This window comes from Drosophila melanogaster, chromosome 3R, assembly GCF_000001215.4.
Source record: "Drosophila melanogaster chromosome 3R".
Classification (NCBI taxonomy): domain Eukaryota; kingdom Metazoa; phylum Arthropoda; class Insecta; order Diptera; family Drosophilidae; genus Drosophila; species Drosophila melanogaster.
In genome coordinates this window covers 23,891,525-23,912,044 of record NT_033777.3, presented here as the reverse complement: position 1 = coordinate 23,912,044, position 20,520 = coordinate 23,891,525, and the positions used below count along the sequence as shown (strand labels likewise).

General features: G+C 46.0%; 2 protein-coding genes and 1 pseudogene across 9 annotated transcripts in view, besides 1 other annotated feature; 2 read left to right on the top strand and 1 right to left on the bottom strand.

Moving 5' to 3' along the window:
- sba (six-banded) overlaps window positions 1-17,871 on the top strand; it is a 28,800-nt gene extending 10,929 nt beyond the window's left edge. For 3 of the 7 annotated variants that reach the window (NM_176549.3, NM_001104423.2, NM_001275959.1), the window contains 6 exons: window positions 8,584-8,917; window positions 12,252-14,638; window positions 14,699-14,792; window positions 14,854-14,982; window positions 15,437-15,836; window positions 16,548-17,871. In NM_176549.3, coding sequence (NP_788726.2) covers window positions 8,584-8,917; window positions 12,252-14,638; window positions 14,699-14,792; window positions 14,854-14,982; window positions 15,437-15,836; window positions 16,548-17,037 — 3,834 coding nt within the window. In that variant the 3' untranslated portion in view covers window positions 17,038-17,871. Of the gene's footprint in view, window positions 1-8,583; window positions 8,918-12,251; window positions 14,639-14,698; window positions 14,793-14,853; window positions 15,837-16,547 lie in introns of all 7 variants that reach the window. The other 4 variants (NM_170094.4, NM_001260342.2, NM_001275960.1 and 1 more) reach the window with 4 other exon arrangements.
- Window positions 17,872-17,882: 11 nt separating this feature from the next.
- On the bottom strand, window positions 17,883-18,527 carry CR46402 (annotated as a pseudogene).
- Window positions 18,485-20,448, top strand: tbrd-1 (testis-specifically expressed bromodomain containing protein-1). 2 transcript variants are annotated; one of them, NM_001382023.1, is made up of 2 exons: window positions 18,485-18,694; window positions 18,756-20,448. In NM_001382023.1, the coding sequence occupies exon 2, from the start codon at window positions 18,793-18,795 to the stop codon at window positions 20,332-20,334; it is 1,542 nt and encodes a 513-aa protein (NP_001369030.1). In that variant the 5' UTR covers window positions 18,485-18,694; window positions 18,756-18,792; the 3' UTR covers window positions 20,335-20,448. The 2 variants fall into 2 exon arrangements, with proteins under 2 accessions (NP_001369030.1, NP_651190.1); NM_142933.2 differs by having other exon boundaries at window positions 18,662-18,694.
- Window positions 20,449-20,466: 18 nt separating this feature from the next.
- Window positions 20,467-20,520: part of a mobile genetic element that runs on past the window's edge.

Sequence of the window (20,520 nt, the reverse complement as noted above, 5' to 3'; positions counted from 1 at the left end):
TTAATTATCATTGAATTGATGTAAGCTAAGTGGCGGCTGTTTTTTCACTTAATGTTATTCTTTCATTTCCCAAACTAAGATTTAACAAGATTGCTCCACTTTTTTATTAATTTCTATATGAATAGCACCAATTAGTTACTTTCACCTTAATTAAACAATTTAATCTCAGTGCACTCCACACGCATTTTAGGTTGAATGTCTGAACCCGCCAGCGTTGATTGTCGTCTTTTGTTGGTGGTGCTGCTGCTCCAGCTGCTTCAACTGCTCCGTCAATCGATATTTCGGTGCAATGCACTTATAACTTGGCTCATCCCAGCCACCCACTCCGCTCCCGTCGCCCCAGTGCCACGCCCACTTGGCTGTGCATCGTTTAACTCCCGCCACAAAGAGCTCCTCACAGCATCCATTTGAGTGCTAAGCTGAGCTGCGTATTATCAAAAGGCAACCGCAATTTGTTTACTAAACACTTCATTGTGCCACCGATAGTCCCCACTCTTTTCCTCCTTCTGCTGCCGTCCCTTTCTCTTGGCCATTCCCACATTTTCTGACCACAAGTCGATGACTCTGTGTGTGTTTTGTACGTGTGTGTGTGTGTGCTCTCTGTTGGCCATAACTTTTGGGCTTGGGGATATTCGTACATATATGGGGTTATATATTTAGAGGTAACTGTTTTGGATTTCTTTATTTGTGTGTCTTGTCTGCGACGCGTTTGGCTCATTCAACTTAGCCATCGCGTTTCGTTTTTGGCCATGATTGATGGCCCAGCATGATGAAGACTACGTTCGCTGATTTGTTTTGATTACGACCATTTTATGCTGTCGCCTTAACTGCCTTTCTTTCCAGACGAGAGATGTGAGTTGTGAGCTTGAAGCTTTGAGGTGTGGTAGGTTAGGGATTTCTTTTCATTTCATTGCCTTTGTTGGCCCCTCAATTTCCCTCCATTTCGGCGCTCGGTGAAAGTCTTGGCCAGAGCTAGACAAAGCGGCTGTCAGTCATTGGAGTTGGATTGAATATGGCCATCGCATCGCCTGGCGGGCGCAACTTGTCATGCGCTCGAGGTTGGGCCTGCAAATTATGATGTCGTCTTGGTATGTATATTCATGAAATCGAGGTAGATATGCGAGGGGGCACGGCAGACGGGGCAACCGACAAACTCCGAGTGTTTTAGTGGCTCCGATTGGAAAGTTGGAGCTGAAAAATAATGCTAAGTGGAGCAGAGAAGCTGTCGGCCGGCAGACAATTGCAGTTGCAGACATAACTAGTTTTGAGTACCTCGACTGAGATTGCCCAAGACACACTGAAAGATAATATGATCACTTAAGCAAAAAAAAAAAGAGATACTTTCAAACCAACACTGAATTTATCTTTGCTCACTCTCTTTTGAAAGGATATATTTTTCAGTGCATTTTCACGTCTGTGTAGTTAGCTAAATTCCAGACATTCGATACCATCTAATGGTCCGAGCAGGAGGAGGAAAAGAAATGCTTTCGAGGGTAGTAAATGCAATCCGATTAGGCCTGCCATACTGATTGATGTATAATTTATGTACATAATGGGCTTGTAGACACCAACACGGCGTATACGTAATACATATTGCGTATACGCCGTGTGGTTAATTAGACATACGCATCGAGTGAAATACATTGTAATTACATCGCATTTGGCATTTGGCTGCGGGTCTTTAATTATCCCACATATAAAACCATACACATATTTCTTCATAACCGCAGTCCATGACTCAGATTTCGGTTTATGGCCTTTTAATGGGTGTCAGTGGGCGGGAAAATCAAGAGGGGGCGGCGGGGTGGTTGGTTTAATATGACGCAGGCTGGCTAAACGAACGCTTTGTTGTCTGTCGACTGAGCGATTCTCAGTCAGTCAGCTGCAATTGTCGATAATTAAGCAATTATTTACAATTGAAATTTTCAATTGCTAAGTGCAAATGAAAAACCGAAAACAAAGCAAAAGCGATCGACCCGATTCGTACGTACCGCTTGGCAATTTTTCAATTTTTTTTTTTTCGATAAGTGCGAGACAATTGAAATTGATTTTCCACAAGGCGTCCCCAATGGATTTCCATTTCGAGAGCATTGCACGCAGCAATTTTTCGAGCGCGGGGGGCCACAAGGGCAGGTCGGACCCAGGCAAGTTGAGCAAACAAATAAAACTTTGGCCCCAGTTCGTTTTCCATATTCGCTCGCATGCAGCAAAAAGCAATAGCAAAGCAAAAGCACAAGCTAAAAGCAAAAGCAAAAGCAAAAGCTGGGGCTGAAAAGCAGCGCCAACAAGGCGAACAAACAAACTTGAGAAGGTCAGCGCCGAACGATGTCAGCACCAACGTTGTTGCTTCATTTTGTTGTTTAAATTTACAGCTTACAATAAAAATAAAGGCAATATTAATTGTTGTCGTTGTTGCTGCGCCTGTTAATGTTTACCGATACACAAACACACGCACACGCAGAACATTCAGAATGTCAGAGGCGCATGCACAAAATATTCCAAAAAATGTTTATTGACCTTTCATTTGTATTCAAACTGAAAATCAATATAGAGTTATTCGTCAATGCTTAAATGCCATTGCCACGAATAATTGTTCGATAAAATTAAAACTATAAAATAACCAAACTAGCTACTTTGATATCGTACTATTCCTGGTTAAATGACTCAAAGTCTAACTTCCATTTTAATTACTTCAAAGATTACAAAGACTTGTAATCCCTTGAATGCCTACCCAGTGCATATATGCCCGCCTAAGTTTGACTTCTGACTCGATTACGCCCAGCTGACTTGAGTTGAATGTGCGTGAAGGTTGCCTGCCGCCAATCATCAGCAATCCGCTGCAGCTCCGGGCTGTATTGTATATATGCACAATATGCGCTATATATACATATACTATATATGGTACTATATATGTATGTATGTATGTCGTGGCGCGGTGTCATGGCCAGAAATCGAAAGTGAGCCGCGGACGACGGCGATGGCGGCGCATTGTTTGGGTGTCACTCATTGATTCAGGGCTATCCCCGTAGCCAGGGGCAAGTCCCCAAAGGCCGGACCCCTCCTATGCGAGACCAATGTTTCCAGTTCTCGCCTGCTTCTGACGCACACGAGAAATGCAACCAAGCACGTCCGTCATTCGGGCGCAATCCACCTCCTACTTATCCTCCTGCTACGATTGCTCCTCCACTGAATTCTCGACAACTGCCGCTGCACTTTTCGGCCAATTTGCATTTATAAACATTTGCTGAGCGACGGCCACGGATACGGATGCGCCGGATAGTGTGCGAGGGCAAAACTGTGTAGCAGACAATTTAGCATATTCATGGAACAACAACTAAAACAATTAGGCGGCAGGTGGCAGGTAGGATGGAATGGAATGGGATGGGGATGGGGATGGGGATGGGGATGCAATGGAATGGGGCTGTTGTTTCAACCGATTCGAGCCGCATCTTCATCCACATTTCGCTCTGTTGTTTTTCGTTTTCGGGGGTAATTTGCACGTCACTTGAATGTGAGCAGGAAGACTTGACTTGTCTTGACGGCAACGGCGACTACGACTTCGACTTCGACTTTTGCTTGATCCCACTTCTGGCTGTCTGCCTGCCTCGGCACTTTAGCAGTTTTGGTGGCAAAAATTGAATTCCAGTCGTTCTCGCTTCGTTCCTTACCCCGTTCACTTGGCCCAGGCGTTTTTATAGAAACTTCATTAGTCCAAATTAAATGTTGTACGCGCCGTGGGCAGACAGCGTGGCATTGCCGGCAGGACAGGTTCCCGGGTGCAACAACAGGACCCAGCCGTGGATGGCAGGCAGACAGGTCGAGAGCTTTGCTTCACTGAACCGCCACAGAGTGGTTCACCGAGCGAACTGAAGTGCAGATATATCCAGGTGCCCTGTGCCCGTCCAGGTGGACTGACAAAAAAGTTTTTGGACCACAGCTAAATTGAACGAGGCACGCTGGGCTGGGAAAAGTTGTCGTCCATCTCACGAGCGGAGTAAATTGAGTTGCCAATTTAATCCTTTAACTGGCCCGAAAAAAGATTTCTTATAAATCGATATCAATGGCGCAGAACAGTTTGCGGGCTTCCACAGCAGATTGAATCCAAAAATTGAAATTCAATAGAGGAAATAGTGAAATTGTTTTGACCACTTCCTCTATAGTATTTTTCAACATTTAAGTCATGTTTCGTACCGTGTTAGCTATCTACTCTCAGGCGACTAAAAAGTGCCAGGAATAATCTAAATATTTAAATATTCACTTTAAAGGTAAAAATGCTCTTATTTTGTGTTCAAAATATGTGTTTCGTGCACACTTAAGTGCTGTGTCGCCTCGATTTGATTTAATTTCCGCTTTAAACGCGTCCTGCCAACGTGATGCAGTGAAATTTATACATTTTGTGCGCACTGGCAAGGCTTCTTCTGCTTTTCAATTTAGTTTAAATGTGCATCCTGCTGGCTGTCCGTTCGTGCATTTTGCCTGGATAGAGGAACCAACCCATTCCCAGAAACTAACCAGAGAATCGAGCATTAACCAGAGAATTGCACGCGCGCCCGGCGACCGTTGAGCGATTTCCGTTGTGGGTTACGTCATGCACTGCCCCCGGTTGTTGCTGTCCTTCGGGGATGAGATGGTATGGAATGGAATAATGGAATGGTACGGGATAGAGTAGGGCCGTTGGGGCTGACAGGAAAATCTTGGTGCAGTCCTGCAGGACTTTTGCAGTGCAGGACTGAGCGCAGGCGACGTGACTGAGCGATTACTCATATCCGGCAGCGCCGCAAGTTCCTGTTGTGAGTGCGCGCACAATTGCCCGAAGGAGGTCCGTGGCCATGGCCATGTCCATGTCCGAGCTGGGATACCATGGTATCGGGACAAGTCGAGTCCAAGCCACCCCCTCACAAAGGATTAAAGCTGTCGGCCGGCTGCCGCTCGACAGTCATTATGACGTTAATGAAAACCAACACCGACGTTGCACCTGTGCATGCTTCGCACCTGCACCTGCCCTTCTCCTCCTCCTCCTCCGCCTCCGCCACCTGCTGTGGCGTCTCCTACTTGGCCGCTACCAGCATAAGTCTCGCCCAGCTCGTTTGCATATTGGCCAAGCCAAGCCGGCTCTGGCTGGACACAACGACGACACCCACTGGGCTAAAACCACCCCCTTCCGGGGTTCTGACAGCAAAACCACCTGCCGCCTGGAACCGCCCCAAATCGCTTCGACTGTCTGGCACACACACGGTTCGTTTTAATTTTCACAATTATGCATGCAAAAGTGCAATGTTTGTTGGTATTTCGCTGGCATTTTCGTTTGGCATTTTGTTGCGTGTCGCACACACACGCCCCCCGTATTCCATCTCAGCGAGGAATAAGCCCAGTTAATACGTCAAAAATGTAAAATGCATGTTTCCCTGCATGGATTGGACACTTTTCGGTTTATGTAAATAATGCAAATATATATATATATATATATATATCTGTATGCAGCGTATACGTATTTTCAATTATGTATCCGTATGGCTCCGCTCATGTATGTAATGCCCTGTATTCATTAGCCGCACGCTTTGTGAATTGGCGGCGTGGTGTGTGGAGTGGAGTGGAGTGGATAGGATGGAGTGAAGCGGAGTGGAGTGTCAACGCATCGCCTCAACGCTTGGCTGGATTTGGTGCTGCTCCTGGTAATAACCATTTTGGTGGCCATTATGCTGGGCCAATGGGATATGCTCGGTTTGTGGCACAGTTGCCAAGAAAAAGGGCGCCGTAATGATGGCCAAAATGAATTAGGGCTTTTCGAGGACATTTCAGTGACAGGTCAAGAGATGGAGATAAATGTTTGGTGCCATCGCATATTGAGAACCTTAAATGGGATGATCTTTAATTAGGAATGATAAATTACTTTTCACATACTATTATTCTTTGGATTTTTAAAAGCAAACAAACTACCTATTGCATTATTCACACTAATAAGTGCTTAAACATACTAATTATTATCTAACGCTTTTATGGGGAAAATAAAACAGACAAGTTATTTACCAACTAAATAGAATTGCTTTCATTTAGTATAATTTACGTTCAAGTGGCAAGTAACAAGTTTATTATCTCTCGTCACGTTTCTTATTAGATAATATAAACAATTAGTTGTTGAAAACACAACTAATGTATCGAAGACGTTTAGTTTCTTTATCTACCGATATTAAGAACACTTCTCAATAAAACATTGGAGTATATTGATTAATTGCATTTAACGAGTAATTTTTCAGTCGTTTATCATATTTCTGTTGCAATGTTGCATGCTGTCGACAACAGAAGCAGCAGCATCAGCTCAGCTATTGCTTAATTATTTTTCCATTAAATGCCAATTAAATTTGGATATTATGTTTGCAACTCGCATTGAATTTCCTGCGTTGGGAGCGACAAAAAAAAAAAAGATAAAATGTGGGGATCCTACAGTTGCCATGCAACGTTTGATTGCAGTTGCATTTTCGTAATTTTTTGTTTTTACCATTTTATTATGTGTACATAATTTGCCAGGCAGACAGACACGAATAGAAGGGGCAGATTTCACTGGATGGTGGCCATCCTGGTGGCAGACGATGACGACGACCCAGTTGGCAATTGCAAAATGTTCTACATCCATCCATTTGTTTGTTTGTTTGTTTGTTTGCTTTCTCTATGCCAAAAGTGGAAGAGCGGATGAGCTCGGGTTGTTCGGGGGGGGATGAGCTGCGGTTTTATTGCATTTCAAAAGTTGAAATTATGTTTGCTTTCTGCGGCAAGGCGGGCAAGGCGCCGACTGCCTTTTGACTAAGTGGCAAGCAAAGCTGCAACAAAACAGCACTTGAAGTTGCCTTTGTGGCAAAAGCAGCAGCAGCCACAGCAGCAGCAAAAGCCCAGACATTTCTGGGGATTCTGGAATGGGTTTGATGTCCTCTAATGGATTTATTTCGACTGGCTGGGGCGTGGTCAATTAATATACTTGGATCGTGCTTGTAGCATGAATAAATTGATTTTGGCATATTGAATTGATTAAGTTTCATTTTTATTTACACTACGTGATGAGCCAACTTTAAAGAAAACTTGCAGGCTACTAAATCTTTCGCAGCTATCAAGCAATTACCCCCAAGGATGGCCACCAGTTTCACGTTTCATTATCCCCCGCTTATTTCCAAATGATTCGTTTAATTTCAGCACTTGAACTTACAGAATACATACCACCATTCCGTTGCCATCGTCGTCAGGTTACTTGGGCCACTTTATTGCCTTCACCAATTGCTCCTTCTTCTCGGTCTGTCGGTCGGTGCTATAAAAAGCCAGGGAGCGGATGAGCCGGCGGGGCAGTGAAACATTTTAATGTTTAATAACCAACTTTGGCCTGTGGAATGTTCACTTAAAGCGGTCCCGGTCAGTGGCGGATCCTAAAAGGTCCGTTCCGAGTGTTTTGTACAAATTGCTGACCCAAAATGGTTGCGACACGTTTCCAGCGCTTGGCTGGCCAATGAAGCAATTGCCATCCACTGATTGAAATGGCAAAAAGTGCACGGTCCCAAAAGGGTCGTCCATCATCATCAGAAAATCCGTTCCCCCTCTTTGCCCGCCTCATCGTTCACATGGCCATCATCGTCATGGTTCATAAAGGCGACGGAGGATGAGTCCGTTGTCGGCGGGGGAGGCCTGCAAATCGAAACCTTTGCCGGCGATTCATTTGCATAAATTCCAAGCGCACCTGCTGCTAAAAAGGAGGTGGGCACCACCACGATGCGGTCGCCATGGCAACTTTTGCCAGTCTTTTGATCTGCTCAACTCGATAATGATGAATGCGATGCATTTGATTGGATTACATGTGTACTCGGCCGGGGCTACGTTGGATATTCATTTACAAAATGCTAATTGGACGGGTGCCTAAGCCTTGGGCCAAGGTCGTCGTTCGTATTCCTAAGTAATCAACCCAATGTTTTCACTCATCTCATCAATTTGCACAGAAAGGGAAATGGAAATTTTGTGGAAATTTGAATTTGAATAATGCGACCGAAATTTGATTTCATACAGCTGATTAAATTGGTGTGCTGTCAAGCATAAAAATCTGTTGAAATGTGATTAAAATAGATATTTAATTATTAAAGCACCCTTAATTGACTTGACATATGTTGATATTTAAAGGTTCTAGACACATCAACCGCCTAATTAAAGGGTATAGAAAAGTTAGTGACAAACGGCGCCTTGGGCGCTTATCTAATTTTTAACGAATGCCACTCACGTTTCCCATGCAAATTAATAGCGCACAATCATCGCGAATGAATGTGTGTGTGTGTGTTTGTTTGTGTATGTATGCATTGCATTTGCTATAATGTGTGTTTAGAGTGGACCTTTACACGCGCCGTTTGGCATTCCAAGCGCGCTGATTAAATTTTCGATTTCATATCTGACAGCCAGCGTGGTCGACGTTTGTGGTTGTTTTGTGGATTGACGGGGGTTTTATGGGTGTTCTGCGGTCGTCGTTATCGGCGATTCTGTCGAGTGGCGGCGCCTAATTTGATTGTTGCATAGCATTTACACTAATTATGCCAATTTGTTGCCTTATGCTAATTGCAGGTGCCCAACCAGCCGCTCAAGTTGCCAACGGAGGCGTCAACGGCGACGCCGACACCTTGCCGGCACCAGCGGCGATTTCTTGAATCTCAGCAGCTTCAGCTGCCACAGCAGCAGCAACAGCAACAACATCTGCAGCATCAGCAGCAGCAACAACAGGCTGTCAAAGATGTATCTGTAGACGTAGCCGTATCCGTATCTGGGCCAGCAGCTGTCAGCGATGTGTTCTCCACGCTGATGACATCGACAGCGAGAACGGCGACGATGGTGACACCAACAGCAGCAACATCACCAGCCCAGGCGGCAACAACCACCACACATGAAATGGCCAACAAAGGTGAGTGGTAATTGAAGTGTGAGATCAATATCCCAATATCCTTACAATCGGGGATAAGTAGAAGCCATATTATGCATACATGTCTTTAGTTGGGGTTGTGTAACTATTGAATAACTGCACACACACAAGTAAAGTCATTATTTATGATAACAAATTAATGGTAAGCATTTACTTGAAAAGTTATCAAAGAGGATTATGTATGAGCATTTGCAAGTAATCATCAGCTCCGTAATGAGTCAAACGACTTCATTTGCCACACAAAGCAAATGCCTTTTTTAATAATTCGCCATTTCATTTCATTTGTAAGCTTTGGAAGTGACGGACGTTTTCCTGTTTTATCGGCGCCACGGCAACCCTGGCTGTCAAAGCGCCCCTGCGGGTGAACATTTGCTGCGCTCAAAAGTATGCTATGGAAAAATGTGATGGCTGCATTTTTGCGCAACTGCAAAAATAGAAGGGAAAAGCTGGGGGAAAAGTGTAGAAAAACGACGACAGCGCCGAGCAAGACGAAGACGACGAACGGATGCACAAGTGCGGAGGAGGAGGGGGGGGGGAGGGAACAGGATATAGCCGGAGGTGAGGTCAGGGCAAAAGGAAAACTAGTGTAGATACGTGCGAAAAATGCAGGCTTGGCCAAGGAAAATCCTAAGCAAAGCAAAATGGAGCACAGCAGGAACTGCACACAAGCACACAATCGCCCAGCACACAGGCACACCCCATCGCATTTGTGCACACACACACAGTCGGGGTCAGCTGAATGTCCTTAAAGGATTCCAGATTTAGTAAAAACTTAAGGATTTTCTGTTTTGGTGTCTTCTTCCAACTTAGCTGTTAAGTTAAATACAGTTAAGAAGTAAGGAGTAAGTAGTTTGCTGTCACCTATTTATTTGGTCATTAAGTTTTGTTCGATTGTTTCAAAAGTCCCCAAAAGGTTTTTATTATTTTCTTAATTCATTTTTCTATTCCATCGCTATCTACTAATCAAACTTGATATGTACCTAATCAAAATTAAATTGGGCATTGCTAGTAATTTGACCTCACCTGTTAGCGTACGTGCGTGTGTACTATGTATATACGTGTGTGATTGTGCAAACAGTTGCAGTGGAAAAGGTGCTCGATGTTGACTGTGGCTGCTGCCAAGTGAAAAACGATGCCTAGACAATGATAAAGTGAAACTGCACACACACAGTGGGGTGGGGAACTGTAGCGGAAGGGTGGGAGATACAGATGGATATACACCAGGATACCGAAGGCTGGGGAGCTCAAGGAAATAAAAGGATAAAATCACAAGGCGAGCGAGCGAGCAAACAAGCTCAGCGAAAGCTACGAGTTCAACAAGCTTAAAACAGCACAGTATATAGGTGGTTTCGGAACGCGGATGGGATGTTGATGGGATGGGTTTGTTTGAGCATTGGCAGGAAGTGCATTTCGGATGCTTTCCACCCGTTTGTCGTCTGTTTGTTGTCTCCTCCTTGCCAGATTCTTCACCGGCTCCGCAACTTCAGCTTGTTTTGATTTTGTCTTTTGTGTGACCAGTCAAAGGAAGTTAACGCGCTCCAAACAAAAACCAGAGCGTTAGTCAAAGACACATGCCACCCACAATTCACTTGGCCTTCCCCAAAAACCCACCATCCTCTAGATTTGCCCGACCAACAGCTGCAGGCGCTTTAAGTCGGACAGGGCAGCATTATAAATAAATGTTATGTTTATTAAAGACCCCCAACTGCTGGGAAACATTTACACTTGAGAACGCCGAGAGCGTTTTGGACAGCTCGCATTTGGAGTGGGATTTCGACGAGGGATTCGACTGGCTAGGGGTTTCGGATATATACATAGCCACAGCTTCTTGAAGGTGACACAAAATGGGGAAAACTGCAAAAGTTCAGCGTTGATTTCAGTGACTCAGGAAGCCAATTAGCAAGATATACAAAACTTTACCCACTGGAAATAGAATTTTGCATCGAGGTATAATGGATTTTTAGGTGGAGTATATCTGTTGGCAGCAAAATGTGGTATTTATGATGGAGTATTTGTTAGAATATGGCAACTGAAGAGCTGAAATCATTACTTTTAGTAAAACATATATCCAACTATACTTACAAGAATTTGATACTAAAGTTGTGTTAGGGTATGAATTATTCGTACCGTATTTGTATTGGGTTCGCTCTGCAATCATCCGGCAAGCACTTGCAAAAACTTTTATTCTATTGACACCGCACCAATTCAGCATCCGCATCCGCACTTTCCTGCATTCCGACCAGGTCCCTTATATCAGCAACTGCCACAGGCTGGCGGAGTTTTTGAAAGGGTTTTTCTTCCAGCAATTCAAAGCAATTTGATTTCCATTTGAGATATTTGCCCGCCGAGTGCAAGGAAAAAGGAAAACAACTGCAAAACTGTTGCCAATTTGGGGGAAAAGGGTTCTCTCAGCTCGCAACTCGCACATTCATTCATGAATTCGTGGCGTTGGAGATGGAGATGAAGTAGTAGGTGTGGCTGGGGAGAGGTGGACAAGGGACACAGCTCAGCAGTTGGGCAAACATTTGGCAAACATTGTTAAAAACTTTAAAATGAAAAGGTTAATTGAAACAAAAGGGACTTGATGGCAAAAGTTTAACCGAGCGCGTCCACTGCGTACCGCCTACCAGCCACGCCTACGGAACATTTGCACCGCCACCAACACCGCCCCACCATTTGGACTAAAGCAGACACTTGCAATCCTCCAGGCGGGTGGAGAGTCCAATCAGCGTCGCATTAAAAACCCCACACAAAGCAAAACTTTTCCACGATTTAGAAAATTTCGCGAGCCATCGCAGATAATGGGGGGATATCACCAGAAGGTGGCGCTTTGGTGGTGGTGCAAAAGTTGGTCAGACTGCGGTCTGTGTGGGTGTGGCAAGAATTTGCGAATCTTTGCCCTGGGTAAATGAATTTAAATTCTCTGTGGCCAGCTTTGTTCGCAATGTGCGTATTTATTTTTATTTTTTAAGGGATGCATCCCTTTTTTTTTGGGGGTAAAGCTTTTTAATTATAAGTCTGCCATTATATGCTTTCGCTTGGTACAAAAAAAGAGGCAGCCACTGATGATGCCCCACCTAAACCAATTTTTCGTTTGAGACACTTGCCGCACGTTTGTGTGTTCTGATTTGAGGATTCCACTGAAGCCCCCACCAGCAAACTCGCAGTTTAGAGGACCTTTTGTGGGTGGTGTTTCGCTTGGGCGGGTGGACACGTTGCGGGCACTTTAAGGACACGACGCGCTTTGCATATACAAACCAAGGATGTCTTGACCTTTCACTGACTTTGCCTTTTCAATTTGTTGCTACATTTGCAGACGCTGATTGCCACAAATACGGCAATAACAAATTACCTGCCACAAACCGGACGGCGACCACGCCCACGCCAGCTCCAACGCCCCCGCCTCAGCATCCAAATGGGATGCCAACTAGTCAAGCATTAGCATTAGGCGGAGTTCCAGTTGGCGTCCATCCCAAGCGTCCAACTGGGGGCCATGTGATAAAGCAACCAGCCTCCGTTCTTGGGCCACCATGCACGCCGCCTTTGGCTGTCGGCGGAGCCAACACAGTCATCCAACAGCAGCAGCCGCTACAGCAACATCCAAACTTTAAGGACGATCCTGCTGGCTATCTGCAACAGCAAACAGCACTGTTGCATAACAGTCTTGGAGTCGGTTTGGATGCAACGAAAACGGCGGCTGGAACATCCACTGCGAGAGCTCTGCCACAGGAACCCATTGTTCACAGCTCCCAGCAGCAACAGCAGCAGCAGCAACAACAACTACAGCAACAGCAGCAGTTGCAGCGCCAAAAGATCCGACGCCTGTCGCTCTTTGGAAAATGGGAAACTGATCCAGCACCTGCCACCAATTCTCAACCAACAAATGGAACACGAGCACTGCAAGTGGATGCTGCTGCCTTTGCACGACCACAGAAACCACAGGTCACTTGCGTAACACTGGTGCCACCTCCACAGGAGTCTCCAGTATCGAGTAGTGCAGCCGAGACGCTAGAGAAACGACCCGAGCAGGTGGGAGCCATATCCACCAGTCACGAGAGTCCGCGTCAGAGTCTGTCGTCGCCCACGGATTCGGTTGACTCTGCAAAGAGCACGCCTTCAGCTTCACCCAAACCCCAAACGCAAGTCCCAATGCAGCCGCAGTTGCTGCAGATGCGCCCGCATCTCCAGGCCAATCTTTCCGCTCAAACGCCCGTCACTGTGCCCGCACATGTACGTGTTATGCGGCAGCAGCAGGCTCAGATAATTCCCGGCCAACGATTGCCAGTGGCTAGCAGCAGTGCTGCGATGGCCACGATGACCAGGAGCATAGTGACCTCCACGGCGGGAACGAGTACGATTACAGGGCGTCCTGTGGCCACCACGTTAAACAACTCGAATCCCACTGTGGCGCAGTTGCAATCCATGGCGAATGCCATGAACGGAGCAGGTGGTGGTGGACAATTGATAATGACTTCTTCGGGACAACTACTGGTCATACCGACGCCCAGCAAGCAGACAACGCAACATCATCGCCCAGGTCAGCCCGGACAAGGTGTCATCATCCAGCAACAGCAGCCGGCGGAGTTGCATCCTCAACCGGGTGGTGGTTATATCGTCAGCCAGCCCTCTCCGGTGGCGGCGGCAAGCTCCAGCAGTAGCAGCAGTACTGTGATCCTAAACTCCGGTGGAGCCAAGTTGTTGCACCACCAGATCATCACCTCGCAGGCTGGACAGATTAATCAAGCGACTTCAGGAGGATCAGGAAACCAGCCGCAAACGGTGCTGCTCAACACACTGCCCAATGGAGGTTACATCGTCCAGCAGCAGCCGCAAACGCAGTCGCCACAGCAGGCAGAACAGATCCTGGCGATGCCGCAACCGCCGCCGGCGCAAACACTTATCATCAGCTCGCCGGACACCAAGAGGAGAGCGCGGAAGCGCAAAAGTTCTGTATGCCATACACCGCCGCCAAGTGGATCGCCCGCCAAAATCATTTCGCCTCAGATCTCGCCCAGCATCCCAAACCAGGCACCAGCTCTGCTTCACCAGCAGGCAGCTGCAGCGGCGGCTGCTGCTCCTCAATTCCAGCAACAATTCCAATTGAGTCCTGGTATTCAGGGAATTGTGGTAAACAAACCTAATCCCCCTCAGCAACCACAGACGCAGCAGCTTCTGCTCCAGAATGGGCAAATCTTGCAACAGGTTAATCTCATTGGACAGCAGCTTCTCATGCCGGCCGGGTTGGTAATGGGACCAGATGCCACACTGTTACAGATCCAAAATATGCCCGCAACAAGCTTGATGACACCGCAGGGTCCCGTGATGTTGAGAACGCCATCGCCACAGAACAAACCCTCTTTCATATCCCCGAGTGCCGGAGGCCAACAGTACTTAGTGGGTGCCAATGGCCAGTTGAGTCCCATCGGTCAGATCTACTCCACGCCCATGGGTCTGGTCATGCCAACCGGTCAGCAGGGAGGTGCATCCTTTGTGCAGGCTAGTCCCACGACAACAACTATACAGATCCAACAACAGCCAGCCCCGCAGCCCACGCAGATCAGTTTGCAGCCAGCACAGGCCACCTACATGACAGAGACGGTGATGAGTCGCCAGGGAACGGCCGCCAGTCCGCCGGACACAACTACCTGTAGTCCACGAAGTCCGGAGCGGCCTTCCAGCCATCGCAGCAGCGGTAGCGATATGGTGAGTTTTTTTGAATATGTTTCTCATATTGATTTCTTCTAACCGCTTTTACTTTGGTAGGTACAATGTGTATCCAGTTCGGAGCCGGATGCAGCTGTCTCTCCCCAAAGTACTGAGAGTCGGCAGTCGCCCTCTTCAACGGACTGTGAGAGGAGTAAGTGCATCTTCTTCAAGAAGAATCCTGTTAATATTAACCAATTCTGTTTAACAACTAGGCATTTGTAAGAACAATGTGTTTACCCAGCCCAGTGGGATCTACAAGCATTCGGAGCCAAAGATCAGACGCATCCACATCACCTCACAGACGTCGGCGGAGAACGGAATTAGCCTGATGCAGGGACAAGGTATGCGCCTGGCGACATCTAACACAAACTCCACATCTGCATCCATGTCTATAACATCGTCATCGTCGGCACCACTAACCACAACTGCTCTGGCTGGTCAACGCCAGCTTATGCACCGCCAGCAGGCCGTGCACCATCACATCCCAAACATCTCCAATAGCCATCCAAACACCTTCCTTCATAGCCACAAAGTAGTTAACTTTGACTATCAGGGTAAGGACCCATCGCTGACCAGCACTAATTGCATCCACACGCTAACCCACCAACACAACACCACCCGTTTGGCGACTGCATGATCGCCTGCACCACCTACAGCACATGTACCTGCACCTTTGTTTAGTTTAGAATCTCTACCCTTCGTCTGTACTTCGCTGGGTGCTGGGATCACCATTGCCCCCGAGTAACCAAATTCGTAGTCCTAGTTTCTATGAGTGTGTGTGTGTGCCTTTCGTAGAGTCGCCCACCACAACGCAGCTGCTTTCATCAGTTCCAACCGCTCAACCAACAGTCGAGAAGACGACGGTCAGGACGCCCACGAAACGTTCGCGCCGACCGCAACGAGGGGCAGCGCGTGCGGCGCCCTCGGCGTCTGATAAAAGTTTCCCGCTGCCACCACGATCCTTTGCCATTGGGGAACTGATATGGGGTCCAGCTCGGGGCCATCCCGCCTGGCCCGGAAAGATTGTCAAGATGCCAGACGGAGTGTGCACGCCGTCGCAGCAATTCGACCACGTCTGGGTTCAGTGGTTCGGCGGCGGCGGTCGTTCGACCTCCGAGCTAATTCCGGTCAACTCATTGCAGAGTCTCTCCGAGGGTCTGGAAGCACATCACAAGGCCCAGAAGGATACGAGAAAGTGAGCATCGACTAAGGGTGGGAATTTCTGGAAGAGATCAGGAGGGGAAAATATTTATTCAAGTTCATATTTAAAACAGGCAGCATTTCAGGAAACCTTCGGCTTTAGGTGAACTCCAGACCAGCTCTGTAGTTAGTTTTTGTACGATTTTGAAAAATATTTGTTGAATTTAAATTTATAAAATTTTCCTATCTTGAAGTAATGCGTATTTATCTTAACTTTGTAGTTTATTCTTGCATATTGTATGAAAGCAAACGTTACAATTTTTGTTTTGTTTATTTTTGTATACAAAATATTTTCATTTCTTCTAGATAACTTTTTAGTTTATTTTTTGCAGTCTTTATTAAGCCTTACAACCGTAGCTACATATATTTAGAAAATTGGACACTTTATATTATTAACTATGCAATTAAGCGATAAATCGGCATTTAAATGCATTATTAATTAGTTTAATCATTGTTTACAATTTGACTTTTAATTTGCTAATTAATATTCTTGTTTCTTTTTTTTTAAATGCGCTGAACCAAATCCAAAAATTAAACCATGCCCCGCCAACCCCAACGTGTATAACTCTGTGTGTGTATGCATAATCATCATCATCGTCATGACCAACAACAACCCCACTCGAAAATGAAAAACCCAAATCCGAACCCAACCTGAAACCAACCAAAAACTCAACCACATATACACACTCACCATGCGACCACAAAGGAGCCGCAAACTGAACTCGCAGCTCGAGCGGGCCATACAAGAAGCAATGACTGAGTTGGATAACATTTCAGCCTCCTCGACACCCGCAGCCACATCCTCGTCATCCGCAACCATCTCTGCTGTTCCCGCATCAGCAGGACCAGCTGTAATTGGCGGACAACAGCAGTATCAGCAGCAGCAGCAGCAGCAACAGCAGCAGCAATCGCCCTCTTCAACGAACAACAAAATAAATGGACTCGCGCGGAGCAAGCGCCAGGCCAACACAAGTGGGGCCAGCATGGTGCTGACCACCAGTACGGCGGCCACATTGAGTGGCCTCTTCAATCAGCAGCGAGCCAAGCCCATACGCATTGCTCCGGCTCCACCGGTGGCCACAACGGGCACAGGCAACATTGGGACGATAGCAGCAGCTGGAGCTGCAGCAGCTTCAACTGGAACCGGGACAGCGACAACATCGGCCCGTTCCGAGATCCTGAAGCTGGCCAAATGACCAGCGCTGTCGACGTTATCGTCGACAGTGAGCACAGCCAGCTACACCCTCGTTATCGGGCATAAGTAGTGGGCAGCAGGAGGATACATACCGCCAGGCCATATATATAGAGTTATCCATACATATGTGACGATACGAGTATAGAGTTTAGTGTTAGGTGTCAGGCCTCAGCTTTGGAGTTTGTTGTTTTGTATTCTTTGACAGACTCCCCGCTTAGTTGCGTCGCTGGGCGGCGCGCGCCACACTTTCGAAATAGACAATAAAACAGCAAGATGATGTTAATGAAAATCAAGTTACAAAGAGCAGTTCTAACAATTAGCGATAGGTTTTTGGCTTCATAGACAGCGCCTCGGCGCAAATTTGCGTTGTTTTGTATATAGTAAGCACCAAAAGCTACCAAGATGTTTCGTATTAAGTATTTATTTATTGCATATAGATCCTTGGTTTTTATAGGTTTTGTTTTCGTTGCAATTTATAGACCTACCGATTATTTGTATAAATAGGTAACCTAAGCTGATACTTAGCCACTAAGTTTAAAGAACATCCACAACAATTACATTTGCCTTGTCAAGCAAATGATATCAAATCAAAAACAGCTACTGATTTTCATTTATTGTGATTGCACAAATTGTTTTTTAAACTCTAGAAGAACAAATTATTTATGTCAAACACAAAAAGGTAAAAATCATGAGAAAATTAGGAAGGGTGGAAAAAAATTATATTTATAAATTGTTATTATTTATTTAGTTGAAACTATTGTAAAATTATAATTGTAAAACAAAAATGAAATCACACTTAGCGGAAACACACGGAGCAAATAAAAATTTAAAAAACAAGATAACTCTTTGATTCATGGCCCGCTTGACCCAATCTCTAAAGAAATACACCCTTGTATACAAACTGGGAATGTTCGGAGTTCCACACGCGATTCCCACTGAAGTTATTCCCATGACTTGATACTAGCATCCGATCCCGATGTGACGAACCAGCAGAGGACCTCCCGAGTCACCATTGCATGTGTCCTTATGGTCCGGAGATCCAACACACAACTGGGACTCCGCCTTATAGCCTTCCGGCACATCCTCGTTTGCATCCAACCGTAACTTGTAAGTTGGTAAGTTGTACCAAAGACACTAGAATAATAGAATAGAATTATTCTAGTGTCTTTGGTTGTACTTACACATCTGAGTAGAAGCAGTGAGTAGCCGTTAAAACCACCTGATAACTTATCAAGGTGCCACCACAAAACCACTTCGTTTGATTCCCACTAGAGCTGTGATGATCCAGCCGAGCAACCATGGGAAACTTTTTTTTGGCATATCTGCGGTGGCAACAACTACCAAGGTCCCTGAAGTTGCACCTTAGAAAGGAGTATTATCACTCATACTAGACGATTGCTAGCTATCGAATGTAAGCTCACTGTGAATGTCACAAATTTTGACAGACCCAACGTAGCACAAAAAAGTCAGTGACAAAATCCGTCTGGTCATTTTTTATTTTCTACTACTCCCAACGGAGACTTACATACAATAAATGTAAATCACATCACCATAGACTCTAGTGTCAAGAGGTAATTATTAGTGTTTGACGAAAAGAAGTTCAGTAAAGTTCTGTATTCCGAGCCGAAAGGAGCTGTGAATTTTGAGTTGTTCAAAAAGTAAGCATTTGAAATAGTTCACATTCTTCCTAAATACCAAAAAAAAAAAAAACTGCTTTAGGCTAATATTAGGAGTTGGGTGACCTTACAAACCAGCAATGAATGAACTGCAGTCGAATAGCAACCAGCCTCCGCCGCGCAATGAGCCGTATCTGCAGCCGGTGAATGGCATCGTGCAACCGCCGGTGATTCCGCCACCGAATCGTCCTGGGCGAAGGACAAACATCCTAGAAGAGCTCAAGTCCGTGCTGAATTGCTTATGGCGCAATCGCTTCTCGTATCACTTTCGCCATCCCGTCGATTCTGTGAGCCTGGGTGTGCCCGACTACCATGCGGTGGTCAAGCATCCGATGGACTTGAGTACAATTAGGAAGCGACTGCACAACAAATACTACTGGCAGGCGAGCGAGGCTCTGGAGGATTTCAAGCTGATATTCGATAACTGCTTGTTGTACAATTTGGAGGGCTCACCGGTTTATCAGGCAGGGAAGCTTCTAATGGAGGCCTTTTACATGCGAATGGAGTCCATTGATTTGAGCACGGAGGTGGAACTAAAGCCGAAGTCGGAAAAGCGCAAGAGAAAGGCTACTGAATCATTGGATCAAGCCTCGACTTCGTTCTCAGCACCTCGAGCATCTAACAATTATTCTAGACAGTGGCTCTCGAGTAGTTCCTCATGGCTCTGTCCCCCACCGATGCCTGGCGGGGTGTCGTCATTTAATCCTTCATTCCGAAATTTCGTGGGTCCCAGCTTGATCCCATCTTTTATGCCCGATTCCTTGGTGAATCCCATGCAATCTATGCATCCAATGTCATCAATGATGAATCCGATATTCAAGAATAATTGGGAGACAAATGAAGCAATGGATCCACCGCCCTCAGAGCCAATTTCCTATCGTCCCTTGGATTCCTTGGCAGCACCCTTACCGTCCCCTCCAATGGAACCCATGACTTTGCCTTGGCCAACCCCAGCACCAGTTGAATCTCCAGCTTCATCGCCTCCTCCGGCTCCCAATCCACCCATTATCATCTGCTACAAGTCTCTCGACCGAATGATTGAAAAAAGCCACTCAGATCATCTTCTGAAGTCGATGGTAAAGCGAAAGCGCAAGCAGGTTACATGGGCATTTAATCAGGCTGACTACTGGCGAAGGTACTCCCAGAATCCGGACTACGACCACGATCGCGAAGAGAAACTCGATTGGAAGATACTACAGGAGCGCTTGGACTCCGATAACTTTGAGAGCTTTGATGGATTCGTGAGCTCTGTACGAAAGATGTTCCAGAACGCATTGCGTTGCTTTCCGGAAGATGGATTGGTCAAGGTTTCGGTGAAGAAAACCAATGAGATCTTTGAGAAAAGGCTGCCCAAGTACAGGGAGTTAATTGCCACGGCCAAGGAAAAGGGGCGTCAACTGGTGGCCAGCAGGGAACAAGATTTTCGTGACTCACAAAACCTGCTCATTAAACAAGAAAACGCTAATAAGAATTTCAAAGGATGGGTTCCAAAGCCATTTATTATTAAAACGGAGTCCCTGTTTGTGCAAGAACAGCGAGTGTACAAAATGGAGCCCCAGGATGTACAAGAATTTTCACCTGGTACGGAGCCGCTGGATGACCAAACTTATGATAGCGATTAAAGTGTGTAGAATTCTACCACGGAAATGAAAAAAAATGAAAATGCAAATTATTATAATTATTATTCATAAAGAATTGTTATTAGCCTAAAATATGATTCTAATTACGAGCTACCGACATTCTCATAGTTTAATTATACCTGTATTACTAGATGCGTTGAAAAGTATGGAACAGGCAGAAGGAAGCGA